The 25,493-nt window shown below is 27.6% G+C and overlaps 1 protein-coding gene across 1 annotated transcript in view; it reads right to left on the bottom strand.

Annotated features, from left to right (window-relative positions):
- Positions 1-276: 276 nt before the first annotated feature.
- LOC129608318 (GATA zinc finger domain-containing protein 10-like) overlaps positions 277-25,493 on the bottom strand; it is a 59,620-nt gene continuing 34,403 nt past the window's right edge. Inside the window, exon 2 of the mRNA XM_055519769.1 lies at positions 277-364. Coding sequence (XP_055375744.1) covers positions 312-364 — 53 coding nt within the window. The 3' untranslated portion in view covers positions 277-311. The remainder of the gene's footprint in view (positions 365-25,493) is intronic.

Here is a 25,493-nt window from a genome sequence, read left to right on the forward strand (position 1 = left end):
TAACCTTCAAGTTTCTAAGACTTAAATAAATTATTAATTATAATTATTAAAAAAAATATATACGGGAATTTTGTTAAACAAATATTCTTTAAATTTACAAAATCTTTTGTTCAAATTTTCATCTTATTGATGTTGTTTCTGTATACCCAAGTATATGTACTTTTTTTTTATTAAAAATTACTTGACACGTGTACACCTAAAACAAAACTTTGTCTACCTTCGTCATTTTTTTATTTTTTTGAATTTAATAAGAAAGAGTTATGATAATTTATGATTGGGAAAACCAAAATTTTAAAACTTAATTTTAAAAATTACCTTAGTATTTTTTTGTGGAATTCATTTTTTATAAAAATGTGGTACATACCTGAAAAATAAAAAAAAAAAATTATAAATTAATAATGGAAATACTTATAAATTAAATATAAAAATATTTTACTATAAGGAGTGTTCAAATTATGAAATTTTAACATTGCGCCGGAATGTTCAACAGGGTTAACAAGATTTTTCAAATAAAACAAGAAGATGAACACCTAACGTTTGTGTTATTCACACTCTTATGGAATTTGTTGTAACGGAAACAGAATTTACCGGTGATATCAAAGTTAATACAATAGAACAGTAGGTAAATAAATGGATTCAGAATAAATTTCAGAGAGTCAGTGAGAAAATCCTGAGATAAATCAAAAATTTTTAGGCATTAAAATATAAAATCTATAGCCAAATAAAATTGATTTAAATGTCCACCCCCTAAGAGTATAATACTTTAGTTACCTACTTTAGTTAAGTATAATACTTTAGTTATAGTAGAAGAATACGGAAATCTCAAGCAACTTGTACTTATAGGTTTCGAGGGTTTGCTCTGGACAGTACACTGGGCGATCGTGGTGGGGGGCACAATAGATATTTTAGGTCACGATGCATCATCGTCCCAGTTTAGTTTAGCTGTAATATTTAAGTTTATATAACCCAAGTTAGTTAGGTGTAATATTTAAATACTCATTTTTAGGAAAAATTTTAAATACGTTAAGAGTATAGTAACACCCGTTTAACTTGGTTTAGCTCCCGTTTCAATGGTTAACAATCAAAACTTTATTAGGGTATTAAAATGTACGAGATTTCCCGTCCCCTCACTGTTATGTATGTTAAAGGTTCGGTTAATTTCTTTAATTAATTTTTGCGAAATAATTTTATTTTATGTTCAACAACTTCACAAATGCTTTGAAAATGATTTAATTCTTATAATATAATTGATTTCATAAATATTTTATTATAATTAATAATCTTTAACAATTAATAATTAACAATTTAATACGATATAATTCTATTATATCGTATATTCTATTATAGTTTTAATTTTTAAATAAATAAAAAATGAACAATTAAAACGATTTATTATTTAAGAATTTATTTATTAATTGCTCTAATTAACATTTGATAATAAATTTTAAACAATTAATTTCTGAATTTCTGTTGAGAAATTTTACTTAAAATACAAGAATGTTTTCTTGCATCCCTATATACCTACATAAAGCAAATACGCACTCTGCCCACGTGCATATCTGGAATATTTAAAAATTTTACAAAATGAAGTTTTTTTTTTTATTTTAAATTACCATAATAATAATAGTGCTTGTAATAAGTCTAAAGATGTACTTGTCGTATTTGTACTAAGAAAAAAAAAAAGAATTTTATATTAAGTAAGTAAATATTCAATTTTATTTTTTTTCTGTGTTCTTTAAAGAAATAAGAAAAATAAACAAACAGGTTGTTGAACTTCTACACGCATATTTTTTTAAAAATAAGAGAAACATGATTAAAAAAATATTGATGTTCTAAAAATAAAAAAATTACGAAATGAAATGTGTATTAAAAAAAAAATAAGAAAAAAAAATTTAAATAAACGTGAAAATTATAAAAAAATGTGATGTGATCCGCTCATAACCGACCTGAATATGTATTTGTCTAGTTTAGCAAAAGTGTTATAAAAGATACCTCTTAAACAATTTTTTACAATTTTAAGGATACTAGTAAGATTTCGGTTAGCCTAGATATGCTATATATATAAATATGTGAATTTTTACTTTTAAGAGAGTTCCGCTTTATAGATATGGTAAATAATAAAATATCTACGCCAAGTTCGGTTTCCGAGCCGTAATTTTTCCAAAACAAAAACCTATTGATTCTTTATTTTAACACTCCAAATTTGAATATTGCATTTCAAAGGAATTGGTTGATTATTTTACTTTATAAGCCCAAAAAATGTAAAATTGGCCCACAAAAAATGCTGTTCCCGATGCGTGATATATAACTAAAAGTTGATTAATCCATGACATAGCCAAAGTAAACTCACATAAAAAAAAATTCGTCACAATCGGTTCAGCCGATAGAACTGAACCTCTCATTTAAAAATAGTTTATTTACGCCCCCCTACCATGGAAAAGTGTATTCTCAGCGAAAACTCGATATTTACAAAATTTGATGCGATCAAATAACCTCCCTTATTATACGCAAAGTGATCGGTAAAAATTTGATAGAAGATTTTCCTCTTTATATTTTTACAAATTAAGATGAACAAATACACTGAGAGAAAAATTTTATTTAAAACACGAATACCTTTATATTATACCTTTATATTTGTTCTAATTGTAAATTATTTGGTGATATGGTCGCATAATGGTTTGGACTACTGGTACAGAACTAACACATTTCATTTGAAATTTTTTTAAAAAAAAATTTTTTCTCAGTGTTCTGATTTTTATTTTAAAAGCAACAATAACTACAATAATAACAAGAATAGAAAAAAATGTTTTGTAAACAAACATTTTCTTTTTAATGAAAATAAACTACTGTTAGTTAAGTTGAGTCTTTGTTTTTTTTTTTTTTTGAGTTAATTTTCTTTTCCGTTATAATTATTTTGGGTTTATTTTGATTTTAAGTCAGTTTTCATTTTCTTGTTTTTTATTATTGTTGTTGTTATTTATGTCTATTGAACTTTCATATTTTCACATTTGAAAACGTCTGTAACTATTTTTAGGAATATCACGTATTTATAAAAGAATATTTTCGGATTTAGCATATGCCTTAGATTTACACACGGTTGTTGCCATACATTACATTGTAAGTATAAAATAATTTCATTGGAAATGTTCACTTTACGTAAAATATTAAAGAAGAATAAAAAAAAATAAAAACTCCCGCCTAGATAAGATTCGGTTAAAGGAACTTGCTTCACTTACCACCAGTTAAAAATTTTTAATTGAGAAATGGAACGTTTCTGTTTTTCTTCTTTTCCTTTCCTTTAATTTTAAAAAAAAATCCTTGAGTAATTTTCATTTTACTTTTGTTTAATTTCTCCTTATTTTTTTTTTGTTTTTATTAAAAAATTTTTATTCATTGCGTTTATTATTGTTGGAATAAAGAAAACTAGGTGGTATAATTATGTTGTACATACATATATAATATTTGCCTAATTAAAAGTGAAAATTTTTCTAGAGTTTCTAGAGCAAACATTATTTTCTATTTCTGTATATACATAAAATTATGAGCATAAAAACATTAAAAGGAAACAATTGTATTTCCGTTATGTTCCCGTTCTCATTATTTAATTAATTAGAATTTCGCGTTTTAATCGCCATATCAAATAGAACAAAATAATAATTGGCATAAAATATACCAGATATATATGTCCTATATATAGGTACATATACCAAATTTCAAAAATATGCAAGTAGATAAATTTTTGAAATAAAAAATGTATTAAGAGAATTAGAGTTAAAAACTAATTCGAATTTCAAATCTGGCAGATTGGTAAATTTTGAATTGTCAGAAACCTATGTACGGACTCCAAAAACATATTTTATATAAATTTTATTGTTAAAAACGGATTAAATGTGTTGTTTATGCCCGGCACAAGTTGCTGGCAATTAAAATATCGTCAATGTATATTCGAAAGCAAAATTGAATCTAAAAAAGAACTTGGTTTATAAACGGTTAGAATGTTTGAGCCGCATTTCTCAACTCGATACTCATAAAAAATCGGTTTCTTGAACATCTTTAAGCACAACCGGTATTTGATGAGAAGTCCTATGCAAAATTATTTTTAAAAATATAATATCTCTATTTAATTCCATTCTGAATTCCTGCATATGAGTAATGTGATATCTATATGGTACCGTTATCGGATTCAATTTGCGATAGTCTCGATAAGAACGTCAATTCCATCGAATGTTTTTTGGGTGTTAAATGTAAAGAAGACGCTGTTAAGATGATAATAACGTATACTTTTCTTAAGTACTTACTGAATTCGTCATTTAGCGAGAAAGTTACGAGGGTTGGTGTATCAAAATCAAATACTGATGTTCTTCACTCACTAAAAATAATGATTTATTTTCAAAAATAATACAAATTATATTGGAAAAACAATAACCGTTAAAATTTAAAGAAATCTATATAGTTGAATCTCTTTTGATTGAAAAATCTTTTCAATGGTCAACAAAACAATGTAACAAACAAAGAAAAATATTGTATATAGAATGAGAAAGTAAACAAACGGCGCTAGTATGTTAAAATTCCTTCATAAATAACTTGGATTCGTAAACAAACACAGAAAGTGCATATATGCATAATAAAAATAAGAGAAAAAATCACCATTATAGTGCTTTAGTGTTTGTGGAGTCAAAGTATAACAGCCTTCAAGATGTTTTGATATTTCAAAATAACATTTTTATCCTTTGATTTTTTTTGACACCCCGTTTAATACCTTATGTAATTATAATCTTCATGTCTAATAAACGAATGCTTTGGTTATTTGTAATTTAACACTTTTTTTTTGATTGCATAAAACAGAAAGCACCCACATTACATGTGTACACATCAAGTGTAATACAATATTCATGTAAACGTTTCAATTTTTTTTTTTTAGGTTAATTCTACATACGTCCTTATTATATTATTCTTTACATATTTAGTTTTGTAAATCGTGTTGCAAATTGTAATTAATATCGTCAAACGGGGGCCTTAAGTAAATGTTATTAAGTTCTGTTTATATCTACCTACTTTTAAAAGCAAAATATGCATAAGTATAATATGTCTGTATATATGCGCTTATGTATGTAAACATACTTAAAATAGAAAAACAGTAATTATGATGCTCTCTAGCAATAGAATTAAAAATATCTCTTTCTCCATCTTTTGTCTTTTTTTTTAGTTTGATATTAAGGGCTCCGTTTTTTTGTTTTTTTTTTTTTGTTTACTGTCGCATCTACATATGTATATGTAGATAAACTAACTTTGAGTCGGTCATTAAAATTATAAAGAAAAATAATTTGCACTTATATACATATGTATGTTGGTAAAGATAAATACATACAGACGACTTGCCGAAGTGAAACAACTCAAAAATCTTAAATTTTGATTTTTTATTGAAAATAGATTTGATTCGGCATCTCGCTTATCGAAATTAAGGTTAGTGTGCCTCAAGGCAGTATTCTGGGTCCTATATTATGTGTTTTACATAAGTGATTTACTATGTTTAGATGGTATTACTGTGGCTGCATTTGCCGACAATACAGCAATATTGGCAGTAGTAAATTTAACACAATTGAATTTGAATAATGTAAATGTATTAATACAAAACACAACGAAATACCTAGGTATGACTTTGGATGTCAGGCTCAAATGGAAAGAACACGTAAAGAAGAAAAGAATGGAAATAGAAAAGAAATACTATGAGAACATTATTCGGCTCCTACGTCGTAGGTCTAGATTGGCAACATACAATAAGGTATTGATATATAACTAAATGATAAAGCCTATACATATTTCCATATGGGTTGCTGCTATGGGGTTGTGCCAGGTAAATACACATTAAATACAAACTTTCCAAAACAAGGTCCTTCGTAAGATGGTATGGGTGCTCCCTGGTATGTGTGTAATAATAACATTCATATGAATCTGGGAATCCTCCAAGTAAGCATGCAAAAACGGCATTATATACATCAGAAAGTATTAATAAGAGGTCTTAGACGTATATGCTATAATTACAGCAGCTAATGATCAGTTCTTAAAAATAATTTTCTATATGAATCTTACAATTACTTACTACTTCTAGAAATTTCTGGAATACTCAATTTTTTGAATTGTTACACTTTGGAATACATTCTTCACATATATTACACTGTATGTTTTGTTTATTTTCATGTACATGATAAGTACATATATGAAAAATACATTTAATATTTAGTAATTATGTATTTCAAAGAGCAAAAACAAAAAAAAAAAAGATTAAAAAACCCCCATGCACTTTTGCAATAGCATATACGACGAGTTTATGTAAAACTGATACGATTTTAATTTGTATTCCGAATCGTTGACGCTCTTCTTATATAGCAAGAGCAACACAACAGAAGTAAAGGAAATAAGTAAAGAAAAGCAATACAAGAGAAATAAAATTGAAAACTACATAACAACAAGATATAATCACTTCAAATCGTTAGTCAACAAAGAGAAGATATAAAAAAAAAAAGATGGTTGTTTGTAAATTAAATATAACCTAACCAGCATTATTTACGGTGTCTACGCTTTTGACGTCCGACAAAAGAAAAGCAATTGAAAACAAAGAAAAAAAAGGGAAATAAAAGCAACAGCAAATTTTCATTTTCGATCGATATATTTTTTAGAGAAGCAGCATGTGAGTACGAGTAAGTTGTACGTTTATGCATACAAACAAATTTTAGAAAAAAAGAAAACTGTGTTTAATGTTGCAAATTTGGACATAAGTCGGAAAGCAGTGGTTAATAATTCCTTTAAGCCATATATTTCAGAATGTTTGCTTTAATTGTCAATTAGTGAGTCCGTTTTGACTGCTGATGTTTCAATTAGCATTACATATTGTGTACATATTGTGTATCAAAATATATCATTGTCAGGACTTTTGCCTGTCTCGATGCAAGATATTCAATGTGTCTGTCTTCCACATTAAACTTATACCTTCTTAAGAAATTTTTATTTTCTCGTTAAATGAATAGTTTTTATAATGAACCATTTGCAATATTAGCATAAAGGGTTCATTTAGTTCATATGTACTTTATATTTCGGTTTTGTTCAAATAAAAGCTCTCCTATCGTTTTCGCCACATAATCAAGATTTTCGAGTAATATTTTCCAATTAAAACACTCCCACAATATTAAGGATCTGGTAATCATGGGGTAGTGATAGCAAAACGACACATTTGTTCTAATTAGGGTGCGGTGTACTGCATCGGTCACTTAAACCAACCAACCTCGCTATGTTAAAGTATGCGAAAATGGAGTCTTGTTAATTTATTAAACTCAAATTTGTGCTTTTTTTGTTACCATGTTCATGTGTATTAATACACTACTCTGTTACTAATGAAAAATATTATGAATAAAAACAAAAATGGCTCCGACATTTTAGTTCTGCCAAATACCCGTCCTCCTTGAATTTAATTTTATTATCGACTCCAATTCTTTAATATACATAGTTACAGCATTAAGGTTGTTGTATTATATTTATGTGCACGTATGTATGTTTATACATAAATGTTGTACAGTTTATAATTTTATATAAAAAAAAAAATAGGAGGTATTTTCCAAGAAACAAAAAAAAAAAACTGAAAAAAAATTTTCAGTTTTCTGGATTTTTTCTATATTTTTTTCTTTTGTATCTTATATTTTCTTTCCTCCATTTACTTAACAAAAAAACAAGAAATTCAAGATTCAAGCAACAAAAAAAAAATAATAGCTTTATAATAATAAAATGTATGTATAAGTGTACATATATCTAAGTATTTTAAATATATATAGACAAGGACGTTTGAAGGGGGTTAAATGACCTAATCTTGTATATTATGTTGTGCATGTTATGCACTTATGTGAATGTGTTTATATATAATGTTAACGTACAAAGTAAAGCAAATAATATTATAACTATTTTCATATTTACAACTTCATATCATGCGAATAGAAAAGAGAAAACTTAAGATTTACAATTATTGAAGTTTTGCAAAAAAGTGCATTTCCTTTATTTTATTATTTAAGGTGATTTTATTAATTAAGTTTTATTCTAAATAATTAATTAACTTTATTCTAAATTTTCTTATGATTCAGTAAGAGATAACAATAGTAAACAAAAAAGAGAAGTTTCGGAAGAACTCCCCAAACCCCCCTAAGCTTTTGTTAACTTAATCAAGACTTATAAATTAGCAAGAGTAGCAATAGAAAGAAGTCCCAAATGTAAGACTTCTACCATTGTCATTAAATCAAGTTTGTGATCAACTGAGAGTCAAAGTTTCTTAATCAACAGAGTTAAAGAATTTTTCAAATAAAAAAAAAAAGCTACTTATTTAGGGCTTTTTATACCAGCGGTTAGTAATTTTAAGAGACCCTGTTTATTATGTAATACGTAAAAAGACTGGACATTGTCCCATTAAGACATTTGCTGTAAATGTCAGGGCGTTGTTTTGACAGAAAACAAAACACTCAAACTTACTGCAAAAGAGAAATGACTTTTAATATTTGGGCAACGATTTTAGTGAATAGAAAAGGAGTCCCTGGAAGCGTCTGTTGGAGATTTCTTAAATTATTTGGGTAGTTTTGAGGAGTTATGTATGAATTTACTCAGTTCAGGCGAGAAGTAATATATTTAAGAACAGATTACTTGATTTACCTCTTTTTACTCCAATGCTAGGTGACAGCATTTTGAAATACTATTCCCTTCTTTTACTAACTAATTAATAAACAGAAGGACCAGAAAGAAAATACACTATTATTAAAATTGTTATAAAAGATTTTTCTGTTTTTTTTTGGTTTTTCTTATAAATTTTGTAATACGTGATCTAAAAATAAAAGAAGAAAATCTATAAAATGGTAAAGAAAACAAGAAGAAAAGAAAAGAAAAAAATGTATTTTTTTTGCAATTACATTTTTGCAAAAGAATAGTAAAGTACTTGAAATTCAATAGTGGTATGATAATAATAGCATATATATATGAAGTCTATTGTACTACACATTTTAATATACATATATACATGTACATATAAATGAGTTAAGTGCAAGTAAATGTATAAAATTGTAAGAATAAAATGTAACAAAAAAAAATGTTAGTATATATACACAATTACATACTTATATACAAGTATATTAAAATAATCTTTTTGTTAAATTTATTCACGAATATATTGCCAACATTGCATTACATTGCATTTTAAATTGGTTCACTGCATCTACACGATGTATATGCATATATACATATATATATAGTATATATAGTATATATATAGTATATATATAGTATATATAGTATGTATATATAGTATATATCCTCATATTCACATTTCGGTACGAATGAATATATATATATATATATATTTATATATATATATATATGTGAACGTGGCATATAAATAAAATAAAATAGAATTGATATTCGCTTTATGATGTTTGAAATTGAATAAGTTAAAGTTGTATAAAATTAAATAGAAGTAAGTATTTACTCTAAGGCACCTTATAGTACACAGACACATACGTATGCATATACGCATTTTGTATAGCTTACATATACTTATCAATTTGTTTTTGCTAAGTCTTTCTAATTTGATATATACGCAAAAAAAAAATGCTTTTTTTCCTCTTATAAATTCTTTGAAATTTGTGTTTTGTAAGAATGGCTTTGGTATAATGTTAAAAATTCATTTTTATCATTTTTTATGCAATATAGCTAACTATTTGGGATATTTTCTAAAATATAATCTATATATATATATATATATATATATATATACATATATGACAATCATATAATTTATGTGGTTATATAAATAAGGTGTTTCATATCTAGTTGAATTGTTATACTCTGATATTTCGATCACGTCGTGAAAACACAGAGCGTATGGGACAATTTTAAATTGTTACATACATACTAATAAATAAGTATGACATATGTATATACTTATATTATAACGTAGTAGAACTTGAGTTTATTTGTTACATATTATGTGTTAATCGAATTAGTTCCCTTAATCCTCACCAGTTTCTAACTCCATCACCCCTTTAATTTTGTATCTCCACATCACCCCTTCAAATTATAAACTATGAAAAAAAATTTACATAATTATTAATATAAGTGCATACAATGTGCATACTTAGTACGTATATTTTATTCGCGAAAAATATTTGAATACAATGTAGTAAAAAGTATGACGTATGACATTTTGTATAGATTGCTTTTAAAATGTCAAGTATGTATGAATGTATATGTAAGTTCTTATATAAATTTTTGTAAGAATGCATCGCTGAGAGAACAAAGAATTATTATATATACTAACATACATATATATTATATAATTATGTATATATGCATACGTAAATATTATATTCCCACATATATACACGTTTTCTCCCTCATAACTCGCATCATTCACTATTTTTTAACAAATTTTTCTTGGTTCTTCTCAATGCTCTATAATGTTATTTTTTGTTGACGGAATTATTATATTACATTAATATTTTGACATCATAACTTTATTGTGGTTCTAAAAAAATCTATTAAGGGTAATATTTTTCAGGTTGATGGGGGTAAAAAGTTTATATGTATGTATATGTAAATGTCAAAAGAAGTCGTTTTGACGAAATTTAATAAGCGGTTTTCTTCATCAAGTTCTTCTTCTTTCTTTCTTTCTCTCTTCAACTTTTTCCGAAATTATAAAAATGGGAATCAATAAAAAATAAAGAGAAATCTAAGAACTTGTAACATTGTTTATGTAATTATGTAGATGTATATATATAACAAGAATTTGGGACGTTTCAGTTACATTTGAAAATTAAAATGAAATTCTGCACGTTTTACCCTGTACTTTTATTGCTTGTCCGATATTCTTTATTCATACATGTATAATTAAAAATTCAGAAAATAACTTTATTAGATTTAAAGAATTTATATAATTGTAGATTTTATAGATGAGGTAACAGTACACTTCGACTATTGTCGAATTCAACAATTAGACATTCAAGATATGGGACACACCTCTACAACACCCCCTCGGGAGCCACGAACCTAACGACTTCAAGTAGATTTAACAAAAGGCTTGGCAGACTGTAACACTGCAACAGCGTATAAGTATATAGTATTTTCCTTCTCTAACGAGTGAGCGCTCCAAAGCTCCACTTAAAAAGGTGCGCTGATATCTGCTTATTCTTTCCACAAAATTTGCAATTATCATCACCTTCTAAGCCGAGCTTTCTGAGAACACCCCTAAGTAAGAAATCTTATCCGTCAAAATAGGGTAAGAATTTTCACCTGGTTCTTGCCCTGGTGCTCCGAACGCCTTCTCTCAAATTCCTTTTTTAATACTTAACGAACTGTATGCAGTCCGATTCCGTAGAAGGACTCTGAGTCAAGACGAAATATTCTAACCTCCTTCCTTCGAATTGGAATTAAATAGTGACTAAATTATGTTAATTCGATACTATAAGAATTGAGTTGTATGTTCGTTGTTAAAATCAAAATTGCATAATAATAAGTTCGGTAAATTTTTTCTGCATTGCAAATTTTGATTAAGCTTTAATTAATAGTCAAATACTTGCATTAGAGCTGTAGCTCTCAATATTACCCATATATCACTTTGATTATTCAAGATTGATGTTTCACTTGCCTTACATATATGTAACTATATAGACCTATAATAATAGTCTTTTGTATAATTTTCGAATTTCTTATAAATTAGAAAATATAAAATCTATTTTTTTTTCTGTCTTTTTAATTTTTCCAACTCATTGGGTTCAAAATAAAATAGAATTACAATTCAAGTCTCATGATGAGTAGTTAATAAATACGTGTACATTTTACAGTTTAAATGTAAGTAACTCTGAACATAAATATATATACTCGACATATGAATATATACCTATATACATATAAATAAATAACTGAGAGAAACGTAACACTAAAAAAAATTTTAGTACCTATAACCTAAAAAACAAAACAAAAAGTTAAATAAATAAATAAAAAACAAAAATCTATTGAAAGTAGGGCGAGGCAAAATAGGTTTCCTTACTATTTTCATTTTCTAACATTCATTTGATACGAGTGTATGTGTGTGTGTCTTTTTTGTTAAATATACCATAAACTATACTAAATATATTAAATATACCATACACATGCTTATACTTAATAATGAAATGTTGAGAATGATGGTTTTGGTGAAGTAAAAGAAAGAATAGGAGGAGGAAGGTGAGGGGGCTGTTAGATAATGCAACGTAGTTATTTCATTTTTACCATTATTGCTGAAAACTACTAATATATTTTTTTGTACAAGCAAAAAAAAAAAAATTTTTATAAATCTCTGCAGGGCATTAAAAACTTTTATATTAGATTTTTATATTTGAATATTATTTTATAATAATAAATTTTGGAAAAAAAAAACAATTTTCCATAATGGAATTTAAAAAAAAAATAATTCTAGTACTTATTTAATTTTTGTTTTTCTTTTAATAGAAAATTTTATTCAAATGTTTAACCCATTTATTCCTATTGTACCATAATTGACACTGATTTTAAAGATTAAAAATTGATTTTTAAATAGCATCTTGTTGAAAATTAGCCCAATACAATGGTATAAAATTTTTTCCAATATTATTGCGGTGACGCCAAATAGATTGAACAAAAATTTATTTTAAGAATTATGAACCAATAATAATGTTTCAGTCATTATGGGAGATGGTTCCAATGTATTGTTAAAAGAATAAGTTTATGAATAATATTCATAATCTCTGCCCAGCCGACAAGGCAGTGTAAAATCTACCGGGTAATGTCAACATGTTCACTGCCAGCCAAACCGCGGTAAAGGGATGTTGAAGTTTGAAGTCTACATTCAGAACGGTGTATTTCCTTATGATAAACTTGGCAGTTCCAGATAAATTTGGTTTGGGTTCCTGGACACAGTGGAGTTCTGGGCAACTGTACGGCAGACGAGCTTGCGGGACATTAAACCACCTTCGAGATTTAACGCCACGTAACGCAGTCAACTCCTAAGCAATGCACCTGTGGAACGTAACAACTCCAGATGGGCAAATGGATCAATGTATAACGCGACGAGGCAAGTTGTGGGCAAACCTGAAATTGATATCTCTCCGACGGGAGAAAATCGACGGGTCATTGTCTGATTGACGAAAATGCAAGAAGGATGGGCCGCCCCGCAAATTATCTCTGTAGAAGTTGCTGCAACGAAGAGGATGGAGGAAACGGTGATCTACCTCATGTAAATAAACTGTGAGCTATACTCATGTCCGACGCTGATTATAACACAAAATTTTTATTAAAACAATAAAAATTTCTATAGTCAAATGGACCAAATAATTTTTGGTTGATACATAAAATTTGATGGTCTGGAATTTACAGTGCCTAAATTACAATTTCTTATAAAATGATTTAAAATCCTTTTATATCAATCAGTTTTCTGACTGCATCTCTTGTTTACAATAAATTTTCAAAATTTATTCTTATATAATACTTATGATTTATTAACATTTACTCATCCATTTAAATGATATACAGTGATACTTAAAATATAAAGAACATAATTAAAACGTTGAACTGGAAATTATAAGATATTTTAAAGAAAATTTTATTACGTATAATGTAATTAATTATAACGTTAGTATAAAATTATGAATCTAATTGAAAGCAATTACATATATACGATAAGTATAACAGATTTACATTTTTTTGTAAAAGTGTTATACACAATAGATAACATTAAAAATTGTATAATGGGAGAAGAAAATGCATAAAAACAAATTAAATGAGAAAAAATGTTCGCTCATATGTGAAAGATTTCCTTTAGTAAATTTTCTTTTCTGAAATCTCACTTAAGTTTTCTTTAAAATTTTCTTCCTTTTTTTTTTTTGTTTGTCTTTATACTTTTTATAAATGCATCGTACTCATTTCTTTATGTTGTTTTCCTTTAAAAAGATGAGGTTTTCAATTAGGTAAAAAAAAAAAATAAATAAAAAACATTAAGAAAAATAGAGAAATGACTTTTGAATATAAAAAATTTTTATTTTAATTTTTTTTCTTTGCTTTTTTAACTTTCTTCTTGTTTTTTTTCTACATAATTTTTTGTTTTTTTTTTTTATAATATGCCCACATAAACAGGGAAGTCAATAATATGCAATTGCAATATTTTTTTTACAATGGGAAAACAACAAGGAAAAGACAGAATAACAAAGAAAATAATGAGAGAAAAAAAAAGAGAAAACAAAACAACAACTGTATATATATACATATAAAAAATGGGGGAGGAAAATTGTAAACATGTCATATATGTATAAATATATAGTTGATTTCATTGATAACAATGATGATACTGATGAAGATTATTTTTAAACATATTATACATGATGATTGATAAGAGTGAATGAGATGACAATATTTAATATTAGATGCCATTTTATACATTCACAATAATTATTATCATTATTATTTTTATTATTTTTCTTGTTATTATGATTTTTGAGATGATGGTAATTGGAAATATTATTGATGTTGATTATTTTAATAATAACGTTTAACTTAATAACAAGCGGTGAAATATGTGAACAGTAAGTTCAACTTGAGAAATAATCAAGTATTTTTTCAATAGGTTAAAATTGAAAACCTTAAAAACTTAATTGGTATACAAATGTGGTTTATTAAATTTTTATATACGAGTATAATAGTTATTTATTTTATTGCTAGATTCCGAGCATCTTCATATATAGGATATCAATAACAAAATCTCGTAGATGGTACACAAATATCCAAATTGTTTAAATTTTAGGAAAATTTTTAGCACACTAAAGTTCAAAATCTTAAAATTTCTAAAAAACAAAATTCCAAATCAGCTTTCTTATACTTTATTTTTAATTAATTTGAAAATTATAAAGGAAAAAATAGTAAATCTTACTTTTCTGTCAAATACATTTTTCTTGTATAACGATTGCATTTTATATACTTATGTAAGTAAGTATAACATTAGAATGTATAACAATTTTTAAATATATAAGTATAACATTAAAATTTTTTTCAGATATAAATTATTGTATAATGCATTTGAAAAGTATAACATTAAATTAGTTTGCTTTTATATTTAAAATAAAACAAAAGAAATATTATGAGAAATTTGAAATACCTAAATGACAATAATGACATTAGTGTTTCTTCTCAATTACACTATAATTATATAACAATATAATTATAAAATAAAAATCATTTAGGAACAATACAAAGAGTCTTTCTCTTTAAAAGAAAATATTTTTCTGAGAAAAATTGAGGAAAACTTAATATAATTTTCGTAAGGAACAAAATGTAGTTTATTATCATTTACAAAGAAATAATAAATATAACATGCTGGTCGTGACAAGCCTCTTACTTGCAGGTAGTACTAAATCCTTAAATTTATATTGTTTCCTGTAATTTGCGGGCACAAAGGTAAGGTAATGAATAGGGCCTTTAATAACAAAATAAAAAGCAAAAATTTTATAAAACTTCTGTTTCTAGTGCGCATACATGAGAATAAAGTATGAAACAAGAGGTCTATTTGAACTAATATGAACTATGAAGTATATAGTAGAGTATTTGATAATCGCAGAAATTCCATGATAATTATATATATAATTTGGTAATTTTGGCCCAGGCTGGATATGCGTCGCACGGCGGAGCTGTTATCTCTTCCTCCTTGTGACAGTTCACAGTTATAACAAATAATCGTAAGTTTTCCGTATTGTAAGAAGGCACAACAATATGATGATTTCATATCCATTTGTAGATATTATGTATGTTATTTTTACTTAATTACAATGCACATAACACAAAATTAAGCTTTAAATCAATATTAAGTGTATTTTTCACCCTCATGTATGTAGTATCAAAGAATTACTTTTGAAATTTAATAAAATCCAATAATATTTTAAAGTTACTTACCTTTAAAAAGTAAGTCGGGAAGGGGGGGAGGAGGACTTAACATTAATATACGTACGTACATACTTTTAAATGAATAATCGATCAAATACTTAAAATCATTCCATTTATTTTTTTTAAAATCCCCAGATACTTTATTTTTTTGTCCTTCTTGATCCAAAATTGTCTCCATATAAACACGACTGCATATGTACGTACACATGTATATGCACATTGTTTAATAAAAAAAATGCAAAAAAAAGACAGCAAAATACAATAATAATAAACAAAATAAGACCAAAAAGTGGCAACATAAAGATAAAAATTCAACATTCTCCAACATTCCAAAAATTGCAATACCTGTACTCTTACATACACATAAATCTATTAAAAGAAATAAGAAAAACCCAAAGATAAACGTGCAAAACATAGCAACGGGCAAAAAGCACAAAAATTTAAGCGAAAAGACAAAAATTAAAAAAAAAAATTTTTTTTTAAAAAGCAACCAAGCTCTTTTATAATAGCAATGCTAAACTACCTCTAGCAATTAAAGAAGAAAAAAAAACAAAATAAAAAAGATATAGATTATTAAGGTATGTAAGTATATAACATATTACTATATACATATATAAAAGTGTATAATGTAAATGTATATAAGCTTGTTGTTGGTATTTATAGAGACCTGGTCGTTTGGTTGGTACCAGAAGAAAAGAAAAAAGCGACATGAAAAATGTTTTTTTTTTTTTTTTTCAACATAAAAGTCGCAGCGCAGTAATATCTTTTACTAACTAATACATTGGCATACATAAAAATGCAACTTTATGAGAGTGACCAGGTGTCTATGTTTTCTGATATTTGAAAAGAATGGTAGGACTAGTCTAACTTTACCGTAACACCAAAAAATTTAAAGTAACTAAAAAAGTTTTAATTATAAAGTTAAAGAACTTGAAGATTAATTAAAGCAAAACCCAGATAACTGCAATGTTCAATGAGAACGTTTACTTGTGTACTGTGTAAGCTAAAAAAAGAAAGGAAATTGTGTCAAAAATGCTACGCATATTATGACTTACTTATATTATGACATAAATGACAAATGTATATTTCTGTAATAATGAAACATTTTCAAATTAATAAACATGACACAAAGAATAGACCACGTGCCCCGCTGATTAACACTCCAAAAATTTGCCGTGACGAGAAAGGGAATAAAATAGTTGCTTAAATATTTCGTTCGAATCGTAGCGTTCGAATCTTGCAGGCAGAAGAGAAAAACTCTTCCTCCTGTGCTCTAGTTCGTCTCCAGTTCAATTAAAGAATTATTGTTAATAACCAAACCAATTTCTAATCGGAATTGTAAATTGGAAAATATAAAAAAAATTTAATCGTACCTCTTTTTCCAAATATTTTCTCAATGTCTTTCTTATTAGAAATATTTTTTCAAAATCTTTCTCGGAAACTGAAAAATATTAAGAGTGTTTCCTTTAAATATGTGAACATAGATATAAATTTGACAATGCTGGAACTTAGAGTTAAAAATTTTTTTTTTTGCTGAATTTTTATTTTGTTTTCACAATTAGCGGGCTGGGAAACCGATTCACTTCATAACGGCAGGCCGCTGGATGCTACAGGATAAGATTATTAAGTCAACCATAGCTGACGATATACTCTTCATCTCCGCTGCAAGAGAGTGTCGGCAGACCTCCTGTGGTCTATTGTAGTGGATAATCTAATCGCTGCTCTCAGGGGCTCCGGGGCACGTGTCTGGGGATACGCCGACGATGTGACCTTCGTCGTACGGGAAAAATTTGAGAACACTATTTCTGATCTTCTACAGCAAAATTTACGTGTTGTGGAGAGGTGGTGCGAAGGCGTTGAGTTAAATATTAATGCAAGCAAGAACACTTTGGTCGCCTTCACGAGACGCAGAAGCAGGGACAGATTAACGAGCCCAATTCAGCAGGGCTACACTGCTGGCGCTTCGTTTAGCTCAGGTTACATCCAAGCTGGTCTGAGGCTGCCTTGCTGCACTTATGCAATTGGAATCGGAGAACAGAGTCACACTCATTTGGGTGCCGGGCCATAGTGGCCATCCGGGCAACGAAATTGCCGATGGGCTGGCGCGGAGCGGATCTGTGGCTGACTTTGTGCAGCCGCTGCCTTTCTACGGTCTGCCTTTTTCCGCCGTGGGGGCCAGGCTTGCCTGCCTGCTCGCGGCGGAATGCGGCCGTCACTGACGGGACACGAAAGGGTGCCGTCATGCGAAGGCGTTTCTTTCGACGTGCTCCAGCGGATTCACCGCAGAGTTGCTGGGGATGAGCAGGAGCCGGGTTCGCACTATTGCGAATTTCTTAACGAGGCACTGCCCAGTGAAGTATCACCTGCATAGGCTGGGAAATCGGGCTCCCCCCTGTGCAGATTTTTTTGGGTGGCGATGAGACTACCGTGCACAATCTCTGCGACTGTCCGGCACCGGCTGTTCGGCGCCGCAATTGTCTTGAACATGGGTCCCTAAGTGTTCGGGAACTGTTGTCCAACTCCCTTAGGGATATCTCCGGCTTTGTGGTTGGGACGGGGATATTATAGGTGGGAGCGTGGGGAGACTACAAAAAGTCAAGAATGGCTGCAGTGGCTTGGGGAGTTACTCCTGTCCCATACGGTTCCCTTAAAATCTACAATCTACAATCTAGAGTTAAAAATGAAGAAAATTTTCTCCTGATGTTAAATAATTGAGTTTGGTAACCATGGTAATAATGTACACAAATACATACATAAAAGACAGTGAACAAGAGAAACAATAAAAATTCCAGTTTTCTTCTTAAGAGTTTTTGGAACAGGAAAACTTACAAACAGCCAATAATAAACAGCACAATAAATACAAACAACAAAAAGTATTAATGTTAAATCTAGTAAATTGTTAACTAGTTTTACTTACTTATCTTTTATACTATCGTATATAAACTAATACAACATTAGACGATACTAATGCATAGATGTCAACTTATAAATATTTTGTATAACAATATGAGATCTTGTTATGTATATATATGTATGTACGAATGTGTGTCATAGTTAAGTATGTATGATGGCCAAACATTTTTATTCATAAAATATAAAAAAAAAATATCTTGTTTATACGACTTGAATAAAATTAAAATCTTAAAGTTTAAAATAAGTAAAGTTTTTTTTTTTTGTTTTTACTTTTGAACAAGTTTCTCGGGTATTTGCTTGTCATTTGTTGTTGTCCAATTTTATTTTATAAATTTTTTTTGTGTTGTTGTTATTATTGTGTTTCGACTGTTTTTCTGTAATTTTTAATTTGTATACGTTATGTAGTATATGTATATATACAATGTACATTGGAATAGGATAAACTATTATACGTTATTATAGAACTAGGCATGAAAAGTTCAATAACCTTGCCTCTTACATTTTTCTTTTTTTTTTGTGTTAGCAAATTTTTCAAGAAAAATGGAAATAAAAGAAATGAAGAAATAAAAATTAAAATTAAATTAATTTATTAATAAATTTCATTTTGTCTGTCTAAATATGTATTAGGCTTTTACAAGATAGGTAGTAGAAATATTAAACGTCATTTACTCTCATTTATATAGAAATGACAAATAAGAGCGCTTTTTTTAACAGAGTATTCCATTCAGTAATCGTTTTAAATTTTCTCTTCAATTACTCATATTTACTCTCCTTGTACCACAAGCATATGCAAAGTGTAATGTAAATGTAAAAATATTTTAATGTAGTGTCAGTTCTCTATTGTGGTAGCCCTTTATAAAATTTTAGTAACTAAGCGTCTAAATGTTGCATTTTCTAAGGTACTGTTTACATTATCGGTTAGACTTTATGTCAAAATTTAATAATTTTACTGCAAAAATTATAACGACAATAAGTATCGGACTATCGTAGCTCAAAACTTTCGCAAAAAAATTAATTGTCCCAATTTTAATTCTAAAAGATTTGGCAGAGTAAAATCTGGTGAGAATGAAATAATTATACATGGTTTCGGAAATTGAAATTGTGCTTTTTTGCATTTGGTTATACATTGCATTTAATCAAATTGCATACCTTAGATTGTTTTACTGTCTTATTCGTATACAATGTGTTTACATGCATATGCAACCTGTGAACTTGTAGATGTGTGAGTGCTTTTCTTAGTATTGGTACTACTATGAATTTTTGTTGTTGCTGTAATTATGGTATTTTTATTTCTGTATAATCTTTTTAATTCAGAGTTTCTTGATTTTCACGTTTTTCTTTTTATGTACTTTTTATTTTGTTTTAAAAACAATTTTTTTTTTGAAATTTTAACCAACTACTACTGAAAGTATGTTAGGTATAGGTGTATAACGTGCGGCGAAAAAAAAACGAAAAACTAAAAAAATTTCGAGTTCGGCCTTACACTCTTTTTTTTTTTATTTAATTTTTGTTTTTTTTTTCATTTTCTTCATTTTTTGTTTCAGTATTTTCTTATTGTTTTTTGAAAGTAAAATAGTTAAGCAAACACTAGTCAGCTAATTCTTTTGTGGTTGATATTGTTGTTGTGTGTCGTTGCAGTAAATATCAAAAAAAAATTTTAAAGAACAATAAGAAAAAATAAATTGCATATGGAATGGACTATGGAGTACTAGTCGAGTAGTAGTCGTACATTCGTGCTAAAGTATGTATATACCTTTGCATTTTCTTTTATAGTAGCATGGCAGGGCGGGGGGGTATCGCAGATTAAAATATTGAAATATTGGAATGTAACAAAACAAAACATACAAGAAAACAGAAAAAAAAAACTTTTAAAAAAATGTTGCAATTTTTTATTTGAATACCTACAAAACGAAAAAAAAATCATGTTAATCTATTTGTAAATAAATTTTTTTCTTTTTAACAACATTTGTGTGATTAAGAATCAAAAATTCCTTCAAAAACTCCGAAGACAACTGAAAGCAAATGAATAGAAAATTATGAAAAACCATAAAACTATATGAAAAAATTTCTATTTTTACAATATTAATATTTTGCAGCTATAGAAGATTAAGAATAAAAAAAATTATATTTAAATATTGAGAAATTACTCTGAATACCCTCAATTTATATCTGAAGTTTCAAAATGAATTCACAGTTGGAATTCTGTACCCATTCAATAAAATCAACACCTTATGTATGTGCACACCACACAATTAAGCTCTATAAAGTCAAAGCCAGTGTTTCCAAATCGTGGGAAATTTCCCATTTTGAGGGAATTTTTAAGCCTTAAAGGAAAAAAGGACAAAAATTGTGGAAAATTTTCATTGAAAACTTTTCATTTAAATCGGAATACCTACATATTTAAAAATTAAGATCACATATTCTGGTAATATTGCATATCTCACATGAATCTTAAACGTCTATCGTTTACCCCTTGAAAACTAGAGTAAAAATAAACTTATTTAGTATTTCATTTAACATTTTGGAGTAAAATTTCATAACAATGACTCGATATTGTACTCGTGATAATTATCTTTGTACTTCGTTTTAATTCGGTTCCATTAAAAATTTTCTGAGACGATAAGGAATGTTTGAGAGTTGGAAGTTGATTATTTTTGAATCATGATTGCTCTTTTTTTCAAATTTTCTTTTTTTTTCAAATTTGAAAAACAAACTTGTGACGTATTTTTTACAACCATATTTTAAAATTAAAGGTTATAATTTTAAAATTAAAATAAATGTGTTTTAAAAAATTTTTATGATTTATTTTTAATCCTTTATATAGTTACCCTTTACTCATATATGTATGTATGTGTTCAGGAATAATTCAGGAGAAAAATTGTGGAGAAAAAAATGTAGAAATATTTGTGTTTATCGGTCAATACTTTTTATTAAAATTTTCTACAAAATTTATTGAATTCATAAAAAAAAATTTATTGGCATTTTTACATCTCGATGTTCGTATAAAAGAGAGAGAGAGAGAGAGAGAGAGAGAGAAAAAAAAAACTAATAATTTGATTTTTTAACATAAAAGTTTATGTAACTTCAGATTTTTGTTTATCGGATTAGATTTTCTATACATAGATAATCTGAAATTCAATTTTATTTTCTCACGTTTATTTTCCAAGCCTTGTTTTCTCATATACACATGAACAAAAACCATTTTTTTCCTTTTTTTCACATATTTTTGTTTGAGATTATTGCAACAATATTTTTGTGACACAAGGACTAAAAATTCAAAAACAAAAAACGATTTGCTATTTAAAATTATTTTAAAAGGGAAACCATCCAATAACCAATAATTCAAATCGAATATCAATAAATTAGAAAGTGTCAAATAAGTTTTTCTCATTTTTGTATTTTCCATTTTTTATTAAAAAACACAAAAAAATATTTTCCAATTTTATTTTAAAGCATAAATACATAAGATGTGCACAAACACAATCATATTTAAGATTGCCAACACTTAAAAAAAATTGTAGCAGTATACGCGCTCAATATTGGGAAGAAGCAGCACATGTTTTACTAATAATCCGGTTATTACCATACGAGCAATGAAGGAAATCCAAATAAGGCAGAATTTATTAATACGAAGAATAAACTTACACTCGAATAATTTCTGATCAAAGAGCTTTCCACGGCTAAAACAAATATTATTAATCCAAACAAGAAAAAAAAACTAAACGACATAATACAATTCTTCGTATTAGAACGAAAACGACCCGGAAAACCGAATTTAGCAGTCAAGTTCTTATACTTTATAGAGAAAAATTAAAAATTGCATTCTAACTAACAATAGCTAACAAGGAAGTATTGTTTAAGAAAAGGAATTTACAAATAAACTAATCAGATTATGACTGGTACAATATTCGAACATATCAGGAACCTTCTTTAGCACGGTTCTTTTGTTTATGGTACAATTAAAACTGTTTTATGAGTTATGAAAAGTAATTTTTGGTATTCTCGTTCGTTATGTTGATTGACTTGCACATTAGAAAAAAACATTTATTAAATCTATCTTAGTATTAGTAGAGAACCAATGAAAATTGAAAGCAACAAATAATCATATGCGAGCCTATGCCTTTATTGCTCGGTGTTTCAAGTTGAAATACATGCAATAGAGATCTGATTGAGAATGAATTTCGAAAGGGGATATAAAAATCGCACCAACTATGTGCTCACAGGCAGCATGGCGGCGTTGTCGGCGTTTCAATCGGCTCAGGTAACATTCAAGTTATTTTGGAGCTATATGTTTGCACTTGTAGAACTGGCGTCAACAAACAGAACAACGGTCATTCGGGTGCTCCGACACAGCGAGCCTCGGCGCAACAAGATTGCTGAAGGGTTAGCGTTAAGATCATGTAAAAGTCATAATAAAGCATTTATCATCTTCGAGACGGAAACTAAGCTGAAACAAATATAATAACAAGATAAAACTCCATTTTACTCTTTAATGAAACCATATGGCAACTTAAATACTATGGAAAAAAAAATTTTTTATCAGTTCTATATAAAAATGCACATAAGTTGAAACAATAAATTAAAAAAAAAATTAATAAATCTACAAAAATCTACACGCCTTTCAACATAGCGTTCAATCTTTTATTTTTTACTTTTCTCTCTATATTTGATTTATTTTTTTAAAGATCCAAAAGAGATAAAAACTGTTATTGCATAAAAATACAAAAAAAAAAAGAAACAAATGAAAAGAAAAAAATAATAAGCATGAAAAACGGCAGTCAAACTATACAAAACTAAGAATTTATTTGAAATTATTTGAATAGTTGAGTACTATACTATTGTAGAAAGTTGGGAAAGGCCATGTGCTATAATGCTCACATTAGAGAAAATTATTTTAATTAATGTAGATGGGCTGGGAAGATTTTAATTTGTATTTTTTCTATTCTTCTTGTTCTTTTCTTTTTTGAGATTTTTTTTTTATTTTTTTATTAGCTTTGCAGTAGTGTTCATTTTTATATAATGTTGATCTTTGTTAAGCGGGAGCGTTGTAAGTGGTCCTATATGCATATAAGTATACTTATAAATATTATAAATAACTTACAAAATAATTTTGCATAAAAGAAGTACTTTGTACACTCATTGAAATAATTGATGATGGGAGCGGTACAAATAATTTTCTAACAAGTAAAATTTAAATTTGATTGGTAAATGGCAAAATTATAGTATTTAAGCTTTAATATATAAGAAATTAAATTTATTGATTGTTATTGACGTAATCAATAGATTGGAAAAAAAACGGGTATATATCAGCATTCTAACCCCTCCCCCCTCCGAGACCAAAACGACTTTTTGCCGAAAAATTCATTGCTTGAATTGATTCCCGTAATTATTTGCCACCTTATCCGGAAAAAAACCCGGTATATATACAAGTTTAAAGTGCTATTGTTCATTGCATAAAGGTCTTAAAATATAAAAGAAAATTAAATTAACTTTAAAATTTCCTCGCATTCATGTAATTAAATTTGAAATGAGATTACAAAAATATTCTTCTTCCATTACCACATTTAATCTTATTAAATACACTTTCTTTCCTTCATTTTGATTCTGTTTTAATATGCAGAACTTTGTGAGGGAATAAAATAAGGGACAAGCAAAACTAAGCAGAATATGAAAAAAAATATATATTTTTTTTTTGTAAGAGACCACAATCAATTATTACGAATGAAAGAGGAAAATATGAAAACACGCAAAAAGATCTGGTTTAAAATTGTTCTTCAGACTAGACAAAGATTTTAAATTGACTCCCCCCTCTTTAAAATATTAAAAAAGAACTTGTTTTTTTTTTTGGTTTGTTAAGAACGGAAGATACAAAGTTAATATAGACAAGGAAGCTGAAAATAAATACAAAATAAAATTGAAAAGAAAAAGGCACCCACAATCTGTACGTGTACAATGTAAAAGTTCTGGAAATATTAAACTGTACATAAATACACATACATATAACACATTCATATTTATTTTACTTTTCACTCTTTCGACATGGCATGCAATGTTATATATCGCGTAAATATTCGGCCAAAGGGTATTAACTATAAATTTGTTTTTCTCTATACATAAGTACTAAAACAAAAAAAAAAATTGCACTCGAAAAATTCTTCATATTTATTTATTCAAAAACAGAATTAAAAAAAAAAGAATAAAATTCAAAAAATTTTGCAAAATATTTTCAAAGTTATTCAAAATAAATTTAGCCCACTTATTTGATTTGTTAAATAGTGCAAGAGAATCGAATTTCCTCATGCAGTCTAAGTTAATATTGTGACGGAATAGTTTTGTTGGAAATATACATTTAAGTGTTTTAGTTTATTTATGGCCATATTATTGGAATATATATAGTAAGCACATGTGTGATATACTTGGTGTGTTACAATGTTGTACAAAGAAATGGTGCATGGATTCCATTCAAAATTAGACAACTGTAAATTAAGTATAGGATACATACACATATTGGATATATTGTTCATATATAAAATATTATTTTTTATTTAAAAATTGTAGAAGCAAAGATAAGAGAGACGCACTTTTCGGAAACGGCAGTTAACCATCTTGTATTA

Source organism: Condylostylus longicornis, unplaced genomic scaffold (assembly GCF_029603195.1).
Source record: "Condylostylus longicornis isolate FDR11 unplaced genomic scaffold, ASM2960319v2 ptg000031l, whole genome shotgun sequence".
Lineage (NCBI taxonomy): Eukaryota > Metazoa > Arthropoda > Insecta > Diptera > Dolichopodidae > Condylostylus > Condylostylus longicornis.